We start from the raw sequence: 20,851 nt of genomic DNA on the forward strand, positions 1-20,851 counted from the left end.
ATATAGATTGCAAAATAGTTGGGAAGAGATCTTTGACGTACCGATCCCATGGCATAGTGTTTATGAACTGACACGCAAAACGACACCGGATTCAAAAATTTGAATCTTTCAATTTAAATTATTATATAAATTCTTGCTACCAATAGAATGTTATTTATATGGGGGATACAATCTTCCCAGCTCTGCAGATTTTGCTGTGAAGAGACAGAATCATTAGATCATTTGTTTTGGTTCTGTCCATTTGTAGCTTGTTTTTGGACACAGGTCCAGGAATGGCTAAAGGATTGCAATATTTACCTGGAGCTAACCTTGCAGATAGCATTACTGGGTGATCTGAAAAGTCATAGTCAATCAATCAATAATATAATAATACTTTTAGCAAAAATGTTTATTTTTAATTCACAATCTGTAGAAGCAATGAGAATAGAAAGGTTCAGAACTTTTGTAAAACATCACAGTACGGTTGAAATATATATGGCAAATAGAAATCCTATATGGATGGTGTTAAGAGATAGATGGGAGGTATTGAATAGAGTTGAAGGATGGGACTAATAACAAATAACAACAAATAATAACAAAGATAGCTAATAATGTAAGCATACTGTGTCCATAATAAGTATATAGGTTGTATGTTGGGAGCTTTTGGGAAAGAGCACAGTTCGAAAGATATGGCATATAGAAGCAAACCGGATGGACATCATGAAAATGATCGGAGAGGTTGAGAGTAGAAGAAGTTCAGGAGCAAAAAAAAAAGAATATATATATATATATATATATATATATATATATATATATATATAATAGAATTATTGTAAAATTAACTCTGTCCATAAGGTGTAGATAGTAAGTATAGGCTGGAAGTAGAGGCCTGGGCATTGTTGTTCACTAATTTACTCCAAGTAGGGAAAGGATGGCGGGGTTGAAAAGTAATAAAGGGGAGTATATATATAAAAAACATGGGGGATTGGAAGTGATGCAGACAATTACATTGATAGAAGATACAATCTATCTGCAATATTAAGATGATCCATCCCCCCCAACAATTTTTTTTTTTTTTTTAACTTTTACAAATAATATTTAAAAAAAGAAAAATAACATTCTTTATCTGGTGCTAAGTGTGTCCAAACACAATATACCACTCCATCTATGTTCTGCTAGAGACATCTCTCCTTGCCATGTAACCATATTGAGTTATACCACATCAAAGTATACTGCAGCATATGGTGCACATTTCTCCTATTAAATTCTACTCTAATGCTGTTTCCACATTGGTGGTCCAGTCCAGCTCAAGCCGTTTTCATTTTATCGCACTGCATGATGGGAGTGAGACAGATGTCCTGCCAAAAAGCATTCTGGGTACAGAGCTCATGTTGTGGAAACCATGCAAAGCTGCTGCTCTCTGGCTCTGCCTCTGATTTGCATATACTTGCCTTCCAGAATTGGAAGGACCACAACAAGGTGTTCTGCCTTAGAAGTGAAGAGATGCTTCATGGCAGAGCCTACATCTCTGGGAAACTACAACTGACAAAGTTTGTGAGGGTTCATACGCCATGACACCTGCAAAGAATGCTGTGGCTCTAACTTTATTGCAGGACAATATGTTACTTGGCAATATTCTTGAGCTTGCGATTCATACAGGTCTGCATCATGTAAAGAGACCAGGGGCTCTAGTCAATCCGCATTGTGGAATTTCTGCTTTACAGCGTGATTCAAATTTAAAGGCAATGTTCTCGCTTTAGCGTAGACTGCATGTCAGCTCAATCGGAAATTACCTTTAAATTTATATCGCGGAATTTGTAACGCTTCAGCCTTACAGATTGAATAGAGCCCCAAGTCATGAGATCATTGGGCGCTAAAGTAGGCTATCATTTCGTTTTTACATTCTCTTTACATGTTGTTTTGCCTAGCTCTATCCAAGTTCATTTGATTTTACTTTGCTTACATCTGATTTTGCCTCGGACTATTTGCAACTTCCCTCACCCCATCAGAAGATTATTTATTTTGTGAATGTGCTGTGTTGTGTTCAGGAGGGATTTATTTTAGCTTTGATCACCATGGAGATTTGGTTGAGACGGAGAGAGATAGTGTTAGGCTGAGCCTCCAGGTCCAGGGGGAGAGGAGAGGAGAGAAGAAGAGGGGAGAAGAGAGGAGGGGAGCGGAGAGGAGAGGAGAGGGGGGAGGAGAGGAGGGAAGGAGAGGAAGGGAGGAGAGGAGAGGAGATGAGAGGAGAGGAGAGGAGAGGAGAGAGGAAGGAGAGGAGAGGAGAGGAGAGGAGAGGAGAGGGAGAGGAGAGGGAGAGGGAGAGGAGAGGGAGAGAGGAGAGGAGAGGAGAGGAGAGGGAAGGAGAGGGGGGGGGGAGAGGAGAGGAGGAGGGGAGGGGAGGGAGGGGAGGGGAGGAGGGGGAGGAGAGGAGGGGGAGGAGAGGAGAAGACAAGACAAGACAAGACAAGAGAAGAGAAGAGAAGAGAAGAGAAGAGAAGAGAAGAGAAGAGAAGAGAAGACAAGACAAGACAAGACAAGACAAGACAAGACAAGACAAGACAAGACAAGACAAGACAAGACAAGACAAGAGAAGAGAAGAGAAGAGAAGAGAAGAGAAGAGAAGAGAAGAGAAGAGAAGAGAAGAGAAGAGAAGAGAAGAGAAGAGAAGAGAAGAGAGGAGAGGAGAGGAGAGGAGAGGAGAGGAGAGGAGAGGAGAGGAGACACCCTCCAGCTGCTTGTCTGTCTGACTCTGCTCCTCTCTGGGAGTGGGACAGTCTCTGGGCTCTCTGGGGATGGGACACAGTCTCTGGGCTCTCTAGGGATGGGACACAGTCTCTGGGCTCTCTAGGGATGGGACACAGTCTCTGGGCTCTCTAGGGATGGGACACAGTCTCTGGGCTCTCTGGGGATGGGACACAGTCTCTGGGCTCTCTGGGGATGGGACACAGTCTCTGGGCTCTCTGGGGATGGGACACAGTCTCTGGGCTCTCTGGGGGATTCAGGGAGGTAGGAGCAGTGGGCTGTGCATGAGGACACAGGCAGTGTTTGTGTTTGAATGTTTGTGTGTGTGTGTGTATGCTTGTGTGCGTGTGTGTTTAATTGTACTTATCGGTGCACAGTAAAGACAGATTCCAGGGATGTGATCTGCTGATACCCTCCTTTAGGGAGATTCCCTTCTTTGCTGTGTCAGCAGTCTGTCAGAGTCTTAAAAGACAGCCGAAGCTCCAGTGAGTGACCCTCTGTAAGTAGGCACTGGCTTGCTTCTGTGCGTGGAAACGGAGAACGATTTTTCAAGAAGAGAAAAATCACAAATCCCCCATTGACATCCATTAATAATTTATACATAAGTTAACCATGCTTAGCCCTGTGTGCATATGGAAGGTAGACAGGCAGACAAAAAGCCCAGCATAGCTGCATCGGCTCATGGGGAAAAACCTTCCCCCTAAAAGCTGAATGTCCATATAAGGCATGGAGCAGCCCGAGTGCTGTGATTTGCTGGCTTAGAGACACAGGGAGGGAGGAGGGTAAGGTTAATGCAGGAGGTGTGTGTGTGCGTGTGTGTGTGCGTGAATGGGTGTTCGTATTTGTGTTGCGATGAGGGAAGTAGTTGAGGACAAAAAAATAAAACGTGAATAATAAATTGATGAGCAATATAACAGTGTGTACGTATAGCGATAGCAGAAGTTAGAGAGTGTATTTGTTTGTGTTGTGTTGACATGCAGTAGTATACTGTATATGCGTATCGTATGGCCTGAGTGTATGTGGTATGTGTCTGTGTGTGATTCCAGGCCGGAGGGGATTTATAGGGCCTGGGATAGCTATAGAATGCATGATGACAGAGTTATGTAACTGCAGTGGACAACGCCTCCATACGATCGGGCCAGAGATGCTGACTCTGATGAGAGTCCCTTCTCTCTCTCTCTCTCTCTCTCTCTCTACACCTCCCCATCTCTCTCTCTCCATCTTTCTTTCTCTCACTCTCTCTCTCTCTCTGTCTCTACACCTCCCCATCTCTCTCTCTCTCTCTCTCTCTCTCTCTCTCTCTCTCTCTCTCTCTCTCTCTCTCTCTCTCTCTCTCTCTCTCTCTCTCTCTCTCTCTCTCTCTCTCTCTCTCTCTCTCTCTCTCTCTCTCTCTCTCTCTCTCTCTCTCTCTCTCTCTCTCTCTCTCTCTCTCTCTCTCTCTCTCTCTCTCTCTCTCTCTCTCGACAATGTTAAGTTGCGCTTCCTCCCAAACTGGACAACAATGACAGCTCTAATGTCTGTGCTATTGTGTGTGGCTGTGAATTATTCAACAGCAGGCAGACAGCCCTAACCCTCTTCAGCTTTCAAACACAGAACACGAACAGGGTAGGATCACGGTGTGGTAATATCGTTTTCAGTAAGCATATCTCAAAGACACAATCCATTGTCTTTCTGCTAGTGTAATGTTTTCTGTTTTATGGATTATTCTGCTGTGAAACCAATTTCCCCTTGTATTGAGAGATAATCAAGTTTTCAACTATACTACTATAAACTCCCCTTTCCAAAAGTGTTGGGGTGACATAGTCTGATATATTCTGATATATAAAAATCTATAAATTGTTGTGTATTGTAATAACAATCTGATTGAGTTTAATCTCTTGTGCACGTGGCCATCACACAGTATCAACTTCATACAGCTCCCTCAAACAGTCCACAGAGCGTCATTCATCATATCACTGAGTAACGACACCCCTGGATGCCTCCACTAAATGAAGCGGCATCTCTTGCCCTTGGAAGTGCCCCAGAGGAGCCCTAAATGGGGGTACTTTGTGCCCTGGTGATCTGCCCACCCCTGCATGGCCCCAGGCAGGGAACCTGGAGGCTCAGGGACAGGGGCGGTGTGGGGTACTGACTGACCCTGACATTGGACATGCCATGGGGGGAGTCATCCTGGAGGTCACCCTGGGTCACCTTGTGGAGTCTGCTTCTCTCTGCTGTTACAGTGCCTTCCTCTGTCCAGCACTGATGATGCAATGCGTCTAAAGGCTAGGGAGACAGAGGGTAGGGAGGTGGTGGTGGGAGGGAGAGCCCAGCAGATGTTACACGCAGACTTGACAGCCGCTTTTGTGACTCTGGAATGTGTTCAAAAGTGCAATGAGTTATGATCCCCGGGTGGGATTGGGCGCTGGGCCGGCTGAATCCCTCCGATGAGCAGCGGGAGGAAGAGGCGGCTGCTGGCTTATTTGGCGCTGGGCCGGCAGAGGTGGGTGGTGGGTGAGGAGGGAGGAAGGGGATGAAGGAGGGAAATCTCTCATCTTGTTAATGAGTGGTGCCGCCCGGCGTGAGCCAGCTGTGGTGGGACTGCCACCTTTTAGTGTGGTGCCCTGCTCGGATCGCTAAGCTGCTCTGTCTGTCACTCTGCCAGCCACAGTTCACCTCAATACACTGGGCTGTGATCCCTCTGGCCTGGGGATTAGGCCGAGCTTTTGTTCTACTGGGGTGGATGTACGCTATTAACAGAGATGTTGAGACGGATCACAGAACACCGCCATTATCAGACTATGTAGGGGCCAGGGATGATGATAACAGATAGCTACACAGCATTACACAAACAGGGCTAATCAGTCATATGCTTTTAACTAACAAAACCCCGCTGATTTAGTATTTAGCATTTATTAGGATCCCCAATTAGCTGCTGCCCAGGCAGCGCCTGCTCTTCCTGGGGTCAAATCAGGAAACAACACAACAAATAAAATACATAATATAACGTTTTCAACTATATTACTATAAACTCCCCTTTCAAAAATTGTTGGGGTGACATACTCTGATATACACTGAGTGTACAAAACATTAAGGACACCTTCCTAATATTGAGTTGCACCCCCTTTTGCCCTCAGAACAGCCTCAATTCGTAGGGGCATGGACTCTACAAGGTGTCAAAAAGCATTCCACAGGGATGCTGGCCCATGTTGACTCCAATGCTTCCCACAGTTGTGTCAAGTTGGCTGGATGTCCTTTGGGTGGTGGACTACTCTTGAGACACATGGGAAACTGTTGAGCGTGAAAAACCCAGCAGAGTCGCAGTTCTTGACACAAACAGGTGCGCCTGACACCTACTACCATACCCTGTTCAAAGGCACTTTGACATTTTTTGTCTTGCCCCTTCACCCTCTGAATGGCACACATACACAATCAACGTCTCAATTGTCTCATGACTTTAAAATCTTTCTTTAACCTCACTCCCGTTCATCTATACTGATTGAAGTGGATTTAACAAGTTACATCAATAAAGGATCATAGCTTTCACCTGGATTCACCTGGTCAGTCTATGTCATGGAAAGAACAAGTGTTCTTAATATTTTGTACACTCAGACTATATCATATTATTATATTATATATATATATCAATACAAGTGGATGATTTAGTACCTGTTCCGTTTGTAAATACCCTGGTAGGTTGACTGATAACCTGAACCAGGTTGCAAGCACTGGTTACAGTTTGAAGCTTTTTCTTGAACGGACAGCTTGATGAAAGCCAGTCAATATTTAGGTCACCCAGAAAATATACCTCTCTGTTGATATCACATACATTATCAAGCATTTCACACATATTATCCAGATACTGACTGTTAGCGCTTGGTGGTCTATAGCAACTTCCCACAACAATAGGCTTTAGGTGAGGCAGGTGAACCTGTAGCCATATTACTTCAACAGCATTTGACATGAGATCCTCTCTAAGCTTTACAGGAATATGACTGAATATAAATAGCAATACCTCCTCCATTGGCATTCCTGTCTCTTCTGTAGATGATATAACCATATATTGCTACCACTGTATCATCAAATGAATTATCTAAGTGAGTTTCAGATATAGCCAGTATATGAATGCTTTCTGTTGCTAGTAAGTTATCGATTTCATTAACCCTGTTTCTTAGCATACATATGTTAATGTGGGCAATTTTTAGCGATTTTCTGGGATTCTTGATTGTTTTTATTGCTTTACAGGGAGGCTTATCAGAGGTAGACATGACAGCAATATTTATATTAGAACTGATAGTGCAGGGTGAACTGCTTACAGTTGGCTTCCTACTAGGGCAAAACGTCTCAGTGCTAACAGCATAACTCAGGTTCATAGGCACATGACTTCTGCTGACAATTGCTGTCGGATTGACAGAGGAATTTAGAGTAACATAAATTAGGTTACTTACACTGTGATTGCCAACACCCCTGGGAAAATGTACATTTGCAGCATCACTACGACAGCTCAGCAACACAATGGTAGGGATTATCTGAGCAGGGCTTGGGTCACTGATAAATAATTCTCAACACGGCCTTGAAATGCAAGGACAGGGCCCAGGCACCAAGATGACTTGGATGGACTCCGTCATTCCTATAGAACTTCTGTTTCCAAAATTGTCGAATTATCTATAAAAGTTATGCCAACAGAGCTACAGTAGTCTTTTATCCAGATGTGTAATGCCAGTAGCCTGCTGAATCTTTCGCTGCTGCAGCCCAGCGATGGCTCAGGGCCTGGAATAATCGGCTGCTTTTTGGAGTCTCGAAGTCATAACCTATATTAATTTCAGGACATTTTTTATTTAGCTGATACATATTTATTTGTTAAATAAATTGATATGTACCCATTGATTCTTGAAGAATATAACTTATAAAATGCCTCATGAGCTTAGATCAACTGTCGTACCACAGCAGAACCCAAAATAGCTAGTTTTACAATATTTATAAACAAAGTAAATATATACTATATAGCCTCAACTATAATTTAGATATTATGGATGGTCCTTGCATCCATAGCGCTATGAATTTTAGTGGTGACATTTCTCCAGCCCTATCCTTCAGCTTTTTACCAAAACAGGGGCGGGGAAATGCTTTGTTAGTTTCATATGCTGATTGCCGCTTTAGTTCTAAAATTTAGACAGTTCAAAAACATTTATAATGACCTGATTAATATTAGGGCTAGTGTCAGTTCTGGGGCTTTTCAGTTTTGTTCAGCTACCAGATGCCGCACAATACATAATGAACTGTAGGAGAGCTGAATGTTGCCATGGGATTGAGGTTTACTGGGCTTTCTTTGTTAAACTATGGTCTATAGCGCCACCATCTGGTTAACATCTTCAACTGGCCTCTTTTCAGAGTTCAGACCTACTGATGGGTTACACATCCATTAGACATAAGAATAAAACTGACCCATGACCAGAAACAGTGTTATTAATCTGGAGGGTAATGTTTTAGTACTAAGCCTGCTAAATAGCGCAAAGGAAAAAAAGTTGAATAATATTGTAAGAATTAATTTTATTTAAAAACACTTCAGAAGATTAATTAACAAATTCCAAACCATGACTTTGTCAACAGCGGAGGCCAAAAAATAAACCATGTTGAGCGTCAGGGTCTGAAACTTTACACCCTGACCTGTGCTTAAAAAGGACAGAGATATTGCATGTTTTAAAAAATAACAAAGAAAATAAGCAAATACTACACAGAAAAGTACGATAAAACAAAGGTCTATTTACATATCGTCATACAAACAAGTTTACAATTCTTGCTCAGTAAAACCATTAAACAGGGGGAAAAAAGGGGTTTTCATTGGGATGACAGAAGTTTAGGGTACCAAGTTGGATTCTGGACAGATTTGAGATGATTAACTGCGTTCCCGTTTATCGTCTTTCTGAGAGATTGGGTCCACCTGAGCTTCAGAATATCACTAAACTGGTCCAAAATTAACTCAGCGTAGCCTGATTATGAATGAGCTATTTAAACCCACCTCTTGGGCTTCCTTGATGAAGATCAGCACTATAGTAAGAGACCTGAAAACGACATTACCCAGAGAGACCTGAAAACTACATCACCCAGAGTCATCTGGAGCCCTAACACAATACATCAAAAAAAAATACCCTTACAAAATCAGCTGTTTGACTGTGGAATAAAAAGTGAATTGATGACAACACGATCTGACAAACTATTAAGGTATCAAATCCCAGGTCCTAAACAAAGTACTGAGGAAACAGTTAGCAATCCCTACAATACAGCATGGGTAGGTTACATATGGGGTTGTGTGTGGTGTAGGTGAACAGACAGGAAGGGCTAACGACTCACTATGGTTCCCTTCTGCCCGGGTCACTGTTAAACATTACTTGTTGGCCACACATCTACATATAAACCAGTGGAGGCTGGTGTGAGGACAGGCTCATTGTAAAGGCTAGAATGGAACGGAGTCAAACGTGTGGTTTCCATATGTTTGATGTGGCTGATACCGTTCCGTTGATTCCATTCCAGCCATTCCAAAGAGCATGTCTTCCTATAGCTCCTCCCACCAGCCTCCTCTTATATAAACCCAGACAGCACATTGAGCTTTTCACTTGACAACTAAAGTCTTGGGAGAATAACGAGGTTGGCAAGGGTCTACGCTTTCCCCTAATGGGACGGGTGCAAGACTTTACAATAGGGGACTTTAACGGGTGAACATAGCATAGCAGACAATCACAACCAGACTGACTTGAAATGGGCCAAACGTGCCACTACATGCAACCAGAACATTTTGCCAAGAGTTAAAAATCACCTTGTCTGGATGCTATAGCCCACCCCACATCCACATTTGTGATGTTACAAAAGCACTTTTTGTATGGAATTCAAAACTGCTTCCCTTTTTGTATGGAACATGTACAAAAAAACAAATGAAACACTTAGCTTCTACAGTAATATCTATGGTATACAAAAATAAAAAATCCAAAACGATTTCCTGTTCTTCTAGCTTAGTTCTGATCCCATGCTCTGTGGCAGGAGGGGAGAGGGGTTAGTCGGCATCTCCATCGCTGTCATCTCCCTCGTCCTCTGTGTCCCTCTTCCGTTTCTCTCCCTGGACTCCTACTCCATCCTCTTCCTCCTCCTCTTCAACATAGTCATCATCATCTTCCTCATCCTAAGGGCCAGAGAACATTTCAAATCAACATGATTAGGAGTTCTCTTTTCCTGTAGGCCTTTTAGACCCAACATGCCAAAGGATAGAAAGCAGCAGTTGGCTGCGGTAATCCCCTAACCTAATGTAGCAGGTGTAGAAAGACACCTAAGCGGAGTCCCTACTTCCGTTTAAGGGGAAACGGAAGTTAGGTTAAATACTATCCCTGAAAATCTGAAACATCCGCTTTCTGTCAACGCCGCCAAGGGTGGTAATCACTTACTGAACTTCAACGAACTGCGCCTTTTCAATGTGTAGAATCAGGAAATAAATGTAAATTGACGTCTGGTGTGTATCCTCTAAGGGACTGTCTGGTGTGTATCCTCTAAGGGACTGTCTGGTGTGTATCCTCTAAGGGACTGTCTGGTGTGTATCCTCTAAGGGACTGTCTGGTGTGTATCCTCTAAGGGACTGTCTGGTGTGTATCCTCTAAGGGACTGTCTGGTGTTATCCTCTAAGGGACTGTCTGGTGTGTATCCTCTAAGGGACTGTCTGGTGTGTATCCTCTAAGGGACTGTCTGGTGTGTATCCTCTAAGGGACTGTCTGGTGTGTATCCTCTAAGGGACTGTCTGGTGTGTATCCTCTAAGGGACTGTCTGGTGTGTATCCTCTAAGGGACTGTCTGGTGTGTATTCTCTAAGGGACTGTCCGGTGTGTATCCTCTAAGGGACTGTCCGGTGTGTATCCTCTAAGGGACTGTCTGGTGTGTATCCTCTAAGGGACTGTCTGGTGTGTATCCTCTAAGGGACTGGGATTGTTAGCTGCACATGGGTTTGGATGAATGATTACCTGAATGCCATCCTTCATCAGGTAGGACAGTCCCACCTCTTCGCCCTCTGAACCCTCATCATCCTCATCCTCATCATCGTCCCCATCTCTGGTGGGGCCGGCTGTGTGGTCGTCATCATCATCTGTGGGGAGGACAACATTGGGTTCATTCTTTGTAATGCTCTAGGACGAGGGCACACGTCTTAAGTCTTTCCTCCACGCCTTTCCTCAGTCCGGCCCCTCCCAGCCCTGTGTTGCTCACCATCGTCAGCCTCTGAGTCTAGACCCTCGTTGTCATCTGTGGAGAGGACAACAATGGGTTAATTCTTTGTAATGCTCTAGGATAAGGGAACAAGTCTCAAGTCTTACCTCCCAGCCCTCAGCCTTTCCCCAGTCCGTCCCCTCCCAGCCCTGTCGTTGCTCACCATCGTCAGCCTCTGAGTCTGGCACCTCGTTGTCTTCGTGGTCGTACCCGTCCAGGAAGGTGACCTGTGGCAGCAGCTCAAAGACACTCTCCCTGTAGTCCTCCAGAGTGGTGATCTCACAGCTGTACAGGTCCAGACTCTTCAGGTTCTTCAGATTTTGCTGCAATCACAACGTGATGCTGTAATAATGATTGTGGTTGGAATCCATTAAGGGGACAGTACTTTGTTGGGTCTACCAGGTGTGTTTATGGGGGTTCCCTTACCAGAGGCTTCACAGTGCTGAGCTCCTTAATCTTGTTCCCGCTCAGGTTGAGGTAGGTCAGGTTGGGACACTTCTCAGACAGCTGGTCCAGACCTCCAACGATCATGTTATCACTGATCTCCAGCTGAAGAGGACAGACAGTGATTCATCTGAAAAAATACTATTTTCACAAGTATTATAGAGTACATAGTCAACAAATAAATGTGGCTTAAAATCTTACACGTTCTCCAACTGACTACTATAGTATGTAGCTACACACTGATTAATACATTTTACTTGTATTAAATATTCAAAACTGTGGGTGAACCATTTGAACCTCTCCATGACCCGTGGCAAAATATGGCCATGGACTGAAGATGTTGCTCACCTTGAGCAGTTTGGGCAGTGAGGGCAGCTTAGCCAGGGAGGTGAGCCCCACGTTGACCATGCTGAGAAACTCCAGCTCCTTGTAGTCATCTGACAGCCCTTCCACCTCTCCATCACTGGACCGACAGTTGTCCACCACCAGCTCAGCCACCTGTGGAACAATTTGAATTACTGGTAAATGATACAGAATCACCGAGTTTGTTTTTATGAACGTGTTGCTATAATGGGCAAGAAATAGAGAATATTAATAAATGCCCGTTTAGGACGTAGCATACTAGTATTAGTTTTGAACTACGCTTGAGAATGTCAACATCCTTCTTTTTACTCCACCTCATCATACTAAAGTTAGCTCATGATCATAGAGTGCGCGAGGTCACTATCCCCAGTCAGAGAATAGTCATTAATTGTTACTGCGCGAACTACAGCAAGCAACGATATCTAACTACAAAGTAACACTAGCGGACCTAGTTAGCTAGCCATAAAGTAACATTTATTTTTGAGGTTTAAATGTATCATGTGCTATTCATATCCCTTCCAAAGTCAACGGCCCAGCGTGCAGCAATTGGCCAACACTTTCATAGCACTTCGTATCGACCGATGCAACATTTGATCCACGAAGAAGTGTTGAATAACACCAGGCTACATAGTTATTATCCGCACAACGATGGGCGGCATTCGGCACAACTTTATCTTGCAAAACGCCACGCGGGCGCATATTGTAACTAGCTATGTGATTGATAACCTTGTATTTGCGGAGAACGCAAATTCAGTTAGCTCGCTGTTCAAAATACCAAGTAAACACTACTTTCACACAAGCCAGTTTGATTCAGTATGCGCAAACAACTCCGTGGTCCTCTGTAGCTCAGCTGGTAGAGCACGGCGCTTGTAACGCCAAGGTAGTGGGTTCGATCCCCGGAAAAAAATAGTGGGTTCGATCCCCGGAAAAAAATGTATGCACGCATGACTAAGTCGCTTTGGATAAAAGCGTCTGCTAAATCGCATATTATATTATTATTATTGTGTTCTTCAAAACAACTCATGGAGCTGGTCGGCTCTACGCTAGCAAGTCCAGGGTCCGGGATAATTTATGAGAGGGCATTGCTGGCTAACTAGCTAGGCTACTACAGTCCATGGTGGCTACCAATAGTGTTTGCTAATTCTTAACATCGCCATTATTTGGGTTGGGAAAACATGAACTCCATTAACTAAATACTGGTTAGGATTCTAGCTAGCCAGCATTGGCGCTAGCTACATGTAGCTAGCTAGCTGATGCCCTTGGTAGCGCTAACTCAGCCAGAGCAAGTCGCGCCACCATCAAAAGTCTGATCCCATTTTAGTCAGAATCGATTTCTATCGCATCCTCTTTGTAGTAACCACCCATATGTGATTTATTATCAGATATTTTGTTGGCACGCCAGTTATATACTATAACGTAGCTAGCTAAAGAGTATCGAGCATCGTCATTTCGCATCCATGGTTGAGTCGTCATCCTTCACAAAATGCATTCGGAAATAAATAAATAAATACATAATACTATACCTCGGCTGGGGTCTTATTCCTCAACTCCAAACTGATCCTCTTCTCCATCTCCATTTTGAAGACAAACGAAAGCTAAAAAACAAAGGAAAACTGAAAATAAAAAGCCGAACACTCAAGCTCTCAGTCACTCCAACCTTCTTCTGTCTATGGCTGATAGGCGATAACTAAACCACCATGTTACCTCGCACCCAACCCCCTTTCTAAGACACGCCTTCTTTGACATAAATATTAAGTCTCTCTGTTTTTAATCATACTATTGGCCAGCTATTGCGCCATTCAACAGGGACAACCCAAATTTACATAATATGGCTTGGTCGTAGTTGTAATTGGTCAGGATTGCGTGGTCATTAAATACAGGTCAACCAATGAGATGATTAATACCCCACTTTTAAACTTAGGATACTCCCCCTCTTTGTTCTCATTGGCGCCATTATCAAGGATCGACAGTTGATGTAATGCTGTGTTCATAACCAAGTGAGGAAGGTGGTATTTCTAGTTGAGAAGTAATAAATACTAGTTGGATGCATTCACGTGATTTTTAACTTGTTGAGAAACGCCGATTGGCTAATAGCAAACAAGCTGCGTCAAACATAAACTAAAAGTACAGACATTTTACATTTTTAGTCATTTAGCAGACGCTCTTATCCAGAGCGACTTACAGTTAGTGAATACATATCTTTTTATACTGCCCCCCCGTGGGAAACGAACCCACAACCCTGGCGTTGCAAACGCCATGCTCTATCAACTGAGCTACATCCCTGCCGGCCATTCCCTCCCCTACCCTGGATGACGCTGGGCCAATTGTGCGCCGCCCATTAGTCTCCCGGTCGCGGCCGGCTTAGACCACTGCGCCACTCAGGAGACAGCTATCATGCTCGCAAACAAATTATTGTGTTCAAAAACCATATTAGATTGCTTTTTATAAATAATATTTTTTTGATGTTGCATTAAACTGCCGAAAATGCTGGTGATGTCAAAGGTCAGCATGTGGGAGAAGTTGCCTCTCATGGATGATATAGGAGTTTTCACTAATTACCAGATGGAGGGGTGTTCAAGTATTCTGAACGAAAATATAAACACAACATGCAATAATTTCAATGATTTTACTGAGTTACAGTTCATATAAGGAAATCAGTCAATTTAAATAAATACATTAGGCAGGGGTGCAGCCATGGGTGGGCCTGGGGAGCCAGGCCCAGACAATCAGAATACGTTTTTTTAGAGAAATTAACATTAAATTCTCTGGCAACAGCTCTGCTGGACATTCCTGCAGTCAGCATGCCGATTGCACTCTCCCTCAAAACTTGAGACATCTGTGGCATTGTGTTGTGTGACAAAACTGCACATTTTAGACCTGTGTAATGATCATGCTGTTTAACCAGCTTCTTGATATGCCACACCTGTCAGGTGGATTGATTATCTTGGCAAAGGAGAAATGTTCACTAACAGGGATGTAAACAAATTTGTGTACAAATTTGAGAGAAATAAGCTTTTTGTGCGTATGGGAAAATTCTGGGATCTTTTATTTGAGCTCATGAAACATTATATTTTTGTTCAGTATAGATTTTCCCAGTCGTATGTGTTAAATAGCACCTTCCCAATTGGTTATATACTATAATAAATGTAATGTATAATCCACATTTTGACACTTTGTAATGTTCAATATAAAATACATTTGCATTTTGTTAAGTTAGCAGACACTCTTATCCAGAGCGACTTTACAGTCAGGTCAAGGTAGGTAAGACAACCACACATCAAAGTCATTGCAAGTAAAACTTTTCTTGATAAAGCAGCTATCAGCAAAGTCAGTGCTAGTAAGAATAGACAATTATTTTCAAGTATTTAATTTTTTTTAAATGTGGTCCTCTGTGGCTCAGTTGGTAGAGCATGGTGGTTCGATTCCCGGAACCAAACATATGTAAAAAATGAATGCATACTGTAACTCACTTTGGATAAAAGCGTCTGCTAAATGGCTAATATAAATCAAAAATGTAATTAAAAACTAAGTAATCAACCCATATTTAAAAACAAAGTCATTTCATTCTAGGCTGGGCAACCCAGGCTAGCCTGGTCCCAGATCTGTGTGGGCTATTACCTACTCCATTCTGTCATGTATGACGATGAGTGGCAACTGAAAGGTGTGGCATGTTGGCACAAACAGACGGGAACCCAGGCTAAAACTAGGCTTATTATGCTGAAGATCTGATTTCCCTCCAGTGTGGCAAAAGTGTCTATTGCGCTTCACTATCTTCCTTCATAGTTCTCTGTGACGCCCCCACCCCATTTCAACACTAGCCTAGTTCCTAGTAGGAACCTATGCATATAGATTATAGCTACACAATTTACTAGATGAGGTATGTCATCTCTTCATTATATCAATACTGCTACCGTATACTTTGTGTGAAGATAATATGAATTCCATTTTACTCAATTTTACTCCATTAATCTCTATTTGATGATGTGTTGTACTGTGTTTGGGTTGTAGTATCAATGATGCTCACTAGATGTCAGGCAACACAATGTAATGGGCTGATGGACTAAACTGCCTGACGGTCATGGTGTGCCGACCTTGAGCTCAATGGCTTGCCTCTAGAGGCCTCTGCTTACTCTTTTTTCCACTCAGACGAACTTGCTGAAAAGGTTATATTAATCGGATGAATCAGATGGAAGCTCAGACGGCCTAACATTTGATTCATCTCCCAAAAATCGGTTTGGGGCTACAGCTGTTAGTGAGTTTCGATGTCTCACTTTTCAAAATTCAAAAAGGCACTCGCACATCTGAGCTATCTTTGTGGCAGGTGCCTGGTAACAGTTGAATAAAATGAGAAAAAAGAAGAAACCCTCACACTGCTCTTACTAGTATCACTGCTCTTTATTAAGGTTTACGTATCGGCCTCAAGGCCTTCGTCAGAGCTCTGATATGTAAAGCTTAATAAAGAGCAGTGATACTAGCAAGAGCAGTGTGCGGGTTTTTTCGTTTTTTTCTCAGACGTCTCACTTTTGACATGCTTTGCGTTTTGAACTATTTCTATATACATTTACGGCCTTGTGTTCACAGCACTTTAAAATAGCTTACAGACTGGGACACCATCTCCCATTTATGACTCTGCCTTAGTCCTAATTCTCCACAAAGGGTCAACGATAGGTCATGGGAACCTCACTTCCTACTTCCTATGGCGTCGCCTGACGATGTAATGATAGGCCGTTGAATCACATTAGAAAGGGGAATCTCACTGTCTTTGGGCTGGAGTGCCCTGGTTAATGCCACAGTGAATACAGTGCTGTATCCAGATCACTTCTGGAATATACTTTATCACCCCTCCTTTGTAACACATAGCAGCCATTAGGAAATGAATGAATAGCTGAAGTCAGAACTTTGTTAACACCATCAGAGTAATGCAATAAGCACACGCACACACACACTCACACACACATTTTCCTACTCAATTGATGGCTTGTTTTACTCCTCCAATAGAGACTGTTTCCCAGCACCTGGGTGTCAGTCATTTATGCCATGACCCCTGCCCTTTGACCCCCAGCTAATTTCCATCAGTGTGACTCCTTCCAGATGTGTATTGCAGTGTCTGCAGGGGCTTTCATGGACCGTCTCGTTTAGAGGGTGCTGAACACACTGCTCATGGTTTACTGGCGGAACAAACAGCTTTGTCAACAGAAAGACAACAGAAGGAGAGACATTGCACTGCAATTCCAAAGACACATGCCTTTGAAAATTGAACTCCTCCTATGTGATCGCAGATAATATTATTATTTTTGTACTGTGGACTCTGAGCCCAAGATAAACATTGAACACACAGTGCATGTTTGAGCACCGTTTGTGTGCATACTTGCTATAGACGGCAGATTCCGAAACCTACAAAGCCTTGCGTGGCTTTGAGTGTTTTACCCCAAATCTTGGGCTCAGAGTCCACAGTACAAAAATATTACATAGAAAGAGCTACATTTTCAAAGGCATGTGTCTTTGGAATTGCAGTTAATGGGAAAATAAATACTCACGTCACTGTGCATTAATATAGACATGCATCTGAGGGGAGGCATTCTCAGGGCTCAGACGCCGGACCAGATGGGTCAACATTTCCCACATCAACTGGTCTATTAGGGAGTGAAGGTAACAAAACCCAGCCATGCTTCAAGCAAGGGCTGAGGCTAAGGGAATAAGACTGTCTACACTGTGTACGAAACAAGTTTTTGAACGGGGTACGGTAGTAGGTGCCAGGCGCACCGGATTGAGTGTGTCAAGAACTGCAACGCTGCAGGGTTTTTCACACTCAATAGTTTCCCGTGTGTATCAAGAATGGTCCATCACCCAAAGGACATACAGCCAACTTGACACATCTGTGGGAAGCATTGGAGTCAACATGTTCCTAATGTTTTGTACACTCAGTCAAGAGCCCCCTAATCATAGAGCTGTCCACAGGAGCTGCTGAAGACGGCAACTGACCCTAGCGATATCATCCAATACCAGTGGAGGCTGCTGAGGGGAGGACGGCTCATAATAATGTCTGGAATGGAGTGTAAGGGAGTGAATGGAATGGTATGAACCATGTTTGATACCATTCCATTTGCTCCGTTGCAGCCATTGTTATGAGCCGTCCTCCCCTCAGCAGCCTCCACTGTGATTGAGATAATAAATCTATGGGATGTGGTAGTTGATGCTGTGTATTTTAGTGTGATGTGTGTTCATTTATCAACATGGAGCCAGTAATGTTCCCCCTGTTCCCATTAGGTGGCATTATCATTATTCATTAGGCTGCATTATCATTATTCATTTGCTAGATGCTGAACAGAGACAGTGAAGAGAGAGAGAGAGAGAGAGAGAGAGAGAGAGAGAGAGAGAGAGAGAGAGAGAGAGAGAGAGAGAGAGAGAGAGAGAGAGAGAGAGAGAGATGAAAAGCAAAGGCCCTGGGACAGAAAGATTTCCAGGACTGTGGAACAAGTCTGCCTCAAGTAAATCATAATAATATAATATGCCATTTAGCAGACGCTTTTATCCAAAGCGACTTACAGTCATGCGTGCATACATTATTTTTTTGTGTATGGGTGGTCCCGGGGATCGAAACCAATACCTTGGCGTTACAAGCGCCGTGCTCTACCAGCTGTGCTACAGAGGACCAAATCATACTAATAGATGTCTCATTGGGGGACTGGTGTGAATGTTTCTGCTGACAGGTTAGCGCTCTTTGATTCAAGCATTTAGGGCACTCCTTGTCCAGGGATGTGTGTGTTTAGTAGGGTGGGGATTTAGGGAGTTGGATATTAGCGGTAATGTGGGAGTATGTTGGCTCGCAGGTGTTTGAAACGGGGAAGTCCATAATTCTCTCAAAAGTGCAAATCCAAGTAGTAAAAATGCTGTAGATTTTATTTACCCTTTATTTTATCGAGACCAAGGCCTCTTTTTCAAGGGAGCCCTGCATGAACACAATTTATAAAATGTACAACATTCAAACATACAACGTGATGTATTGTGCGTGATGTATTGTTTTCTTTACCGTCTTGCCCTTTGTGCTGTTGTCTGTGGCCAATAATGTTTGTACCATGTTTTGGGCTGCTACCATGTTGTGCTGCTGCCATGTTGTGTTGCTTACATGTTGTTATCATGTGTTGCTGCCATGTTGTGTTGTTGACTTAGGTCTCTCTTTATGTAGTGTTGTGGTGTCTCTCTTGTCGTGATGTGTGTTTTGTCCTATATTTTTATTTTTAATCCCCCGTCCCCGCAGGAGGCCTTTTGGTTGGCTGTCATTGTAAATAAGAATTTGTTCTTAACTGACTTGCCTAGTTAAATAAAGGTTAAATAAATAAACAATTAAATACAACGTCATAAAAACATACAATACTATGAGTAATTTAAGAAGCAAACATAATAAAAATATGAAAAGGTTAATACAAATATGAAGACCAATATTCCATCATAAGGTGGTTTGGGATGGAGCAGTTTTGTACTTCCTGTTATATTTCAGATTCTATACTGCACTAAGAGATGTCCTGTATGGATATCAAAATAATCATGAATGCACTATTGTCCCTCTGCCAAGTCAGAAAGCACTAAAGAAATACTGTTTCATAGGGTAGTCAATGAACGGTCTCAAGTTGGGAAAATTCCATATGACAGATTCTAAATGATTTAGTCTACCATATCAGTCCCCCCCACCATCAGTTTGTCAATAAGGTCTTTCATATTGCATGGCATGACCGATTCCTCACCATAGCCGCAGGCCTAGCTAACACTGTGTTGGCATAGATTAATCTGCCTTCAATGACTCATATTCCCCAACAACTAGCCCCGTAATGCCAGTACTGGCCCTCTTTGTAGACAGTGACTTCAAAGACTTGTCGAGACAGAGCCCAGTTTGAAGAACAAAACCATGTTGCCTGTTTGGCTGAGGCTTGTCAAATAGAGATCCATTGATAAACCAGAGAGAACTCTACGGTCAGTGATGGGTCTGATAACAACCAAAGACTGTCTCTGGTCAAGCGGGTTAAGACCCTTATCACAAAAAGCCTACCGATAATCCAGTGACACAGAACATGGCATGGAATGAGACAGGAGTGGCAGGAGGGGCACTGAAGTAATAACATAATCCAGACCCTGTCCACATGTGTAACAAAAGGAAAGTCGTTTTGTCTTTAAATGTACCCATTTGTGTTCTGTGTATCAGTATCTATCAATTGTTTTTGAGACATAGAGAAAGAGGAGAGATGATGTGTCCTCAACTTACCTGTGTTTACCCAATGATCGCTTGGCTGGCTGGAGTTTCCCTTCATGCCATCGTTCACCGTTCCCGCTTCAACGATCTCGTGACAGATCTTCATCACAATAGTAAGGTTGTCTTGGAGATAACAAAAGAAAGAGAGTGTGAGAAAGAGAAAGAGAAAGAGGGAACACAGTTCAGAAATTAACCTTTAAACATTACTTAGGCTTGATGAGCAGTTTTCCACTCAGCAAGTGAATGACTCATATCTGGTCATACTGTATTTCTCTCTGTTATGACTTGGTTAGAGACTTTATTATCTCTAACCAAACCCATGAAATACCAACTGTCCACATTATTTGAATGAGATCATACCAAATTTGCCTCAGCCTGCAAGAATACATTTTGAGCAGGTTGACTGGGGACAGAACTGAGCAATTTCCGCTAGATGGGCCAGCTGCCAAGTCAAAAATTGTCTATATTGTAAAAATTCACAGAAACAAAAATTTGCTTTTTGGTCTTAATTTAAGATTAGGGTTAGGCATTAGTGTTAGAAGTGTGGTTAAGGTTAGGGTTAAAATCAGATTTTATGACTTTGTGGCTGTGCTAGCTAGGGACCACTCTGCAGAGCTGCCTCCAGGGCAAGATTCATGACAATAAATGCCAACCTGCACATTTTGAGGGTGGAATGAATGTTGCAAATAATAAGAACCATATACAGTATATTCTGTTAAACCCAGGGCTTCAAATGGATACATTTTGTACAGTTTTCTTTTTTGTTATCAATGTGCCTTGTGTTAAAAACACAACAAGATAATGCAGAAAAACACAGACAAGTTGAGACAGTAACTCTGGGGTCATCACTCCTTAC

At 42.9% G+C, this 20,851-nt stretch overlaps 1 protein-coding gene across 2 annotated transcripts; it reads right to left on the reverse strand.

The window, feature by feature from the left end:
* Positions 1-9,223: 9,223 nt before the first annotated feature.
* Positions 9,224-13,464, reverse strand: LOC121542625 (acidic leucine-rich nuclear phosphoprotein 32 family member E). 2 transcript variants are annotated; one of them, XM_041852061.2, is made up of 7 exons: positions 13,274-13,464; positions 11,736-11,885; positions 11,370-11,492; positions 11,107-11,266; positions 10,944-10,979; positions 10,703-10,824; positions 9,224-9,877 (listed from the first exon to the last, which is right to left on the reverse strand). In XM_041852061.2, the coding sequence occupies exons 1-7, from the start codon at positions 13,325-13,327 to the stop codon at positions 9,752-9,754; spliced, it is 771 nt and encodes a 256-aa protein (XP_041707995.1). In that variant the 5' UTR covers positions 13,328-13,464; the 3' UTR covers positions 9,224-9,751. The 2 variants fall into 2 exon arrangements, with proteins under 2 accessions (XP_041707995.1, XP_041707996.1); XM_041852062.2 differs by lacking the exon at positions 10,944-10,979.
* Positions 13,465-20,851: the final 7,387 nt, after the last annotated feature.

Source organism: Coregonus clupeaformis, chromosome 2, assembly GCF_020615455.1.
Source record: "Coregonus clupeaformis isolate EN_2021a chromosome 2, ASM2061545v1, whole genome shotgun sequence".
NCBI classification, from domain to species: Eukaryota; Metazoa; Chordata; class Actinopteri; order Salmoniformes; family Salmonidae; genus Coregonus; species Coregonus clupeaformis.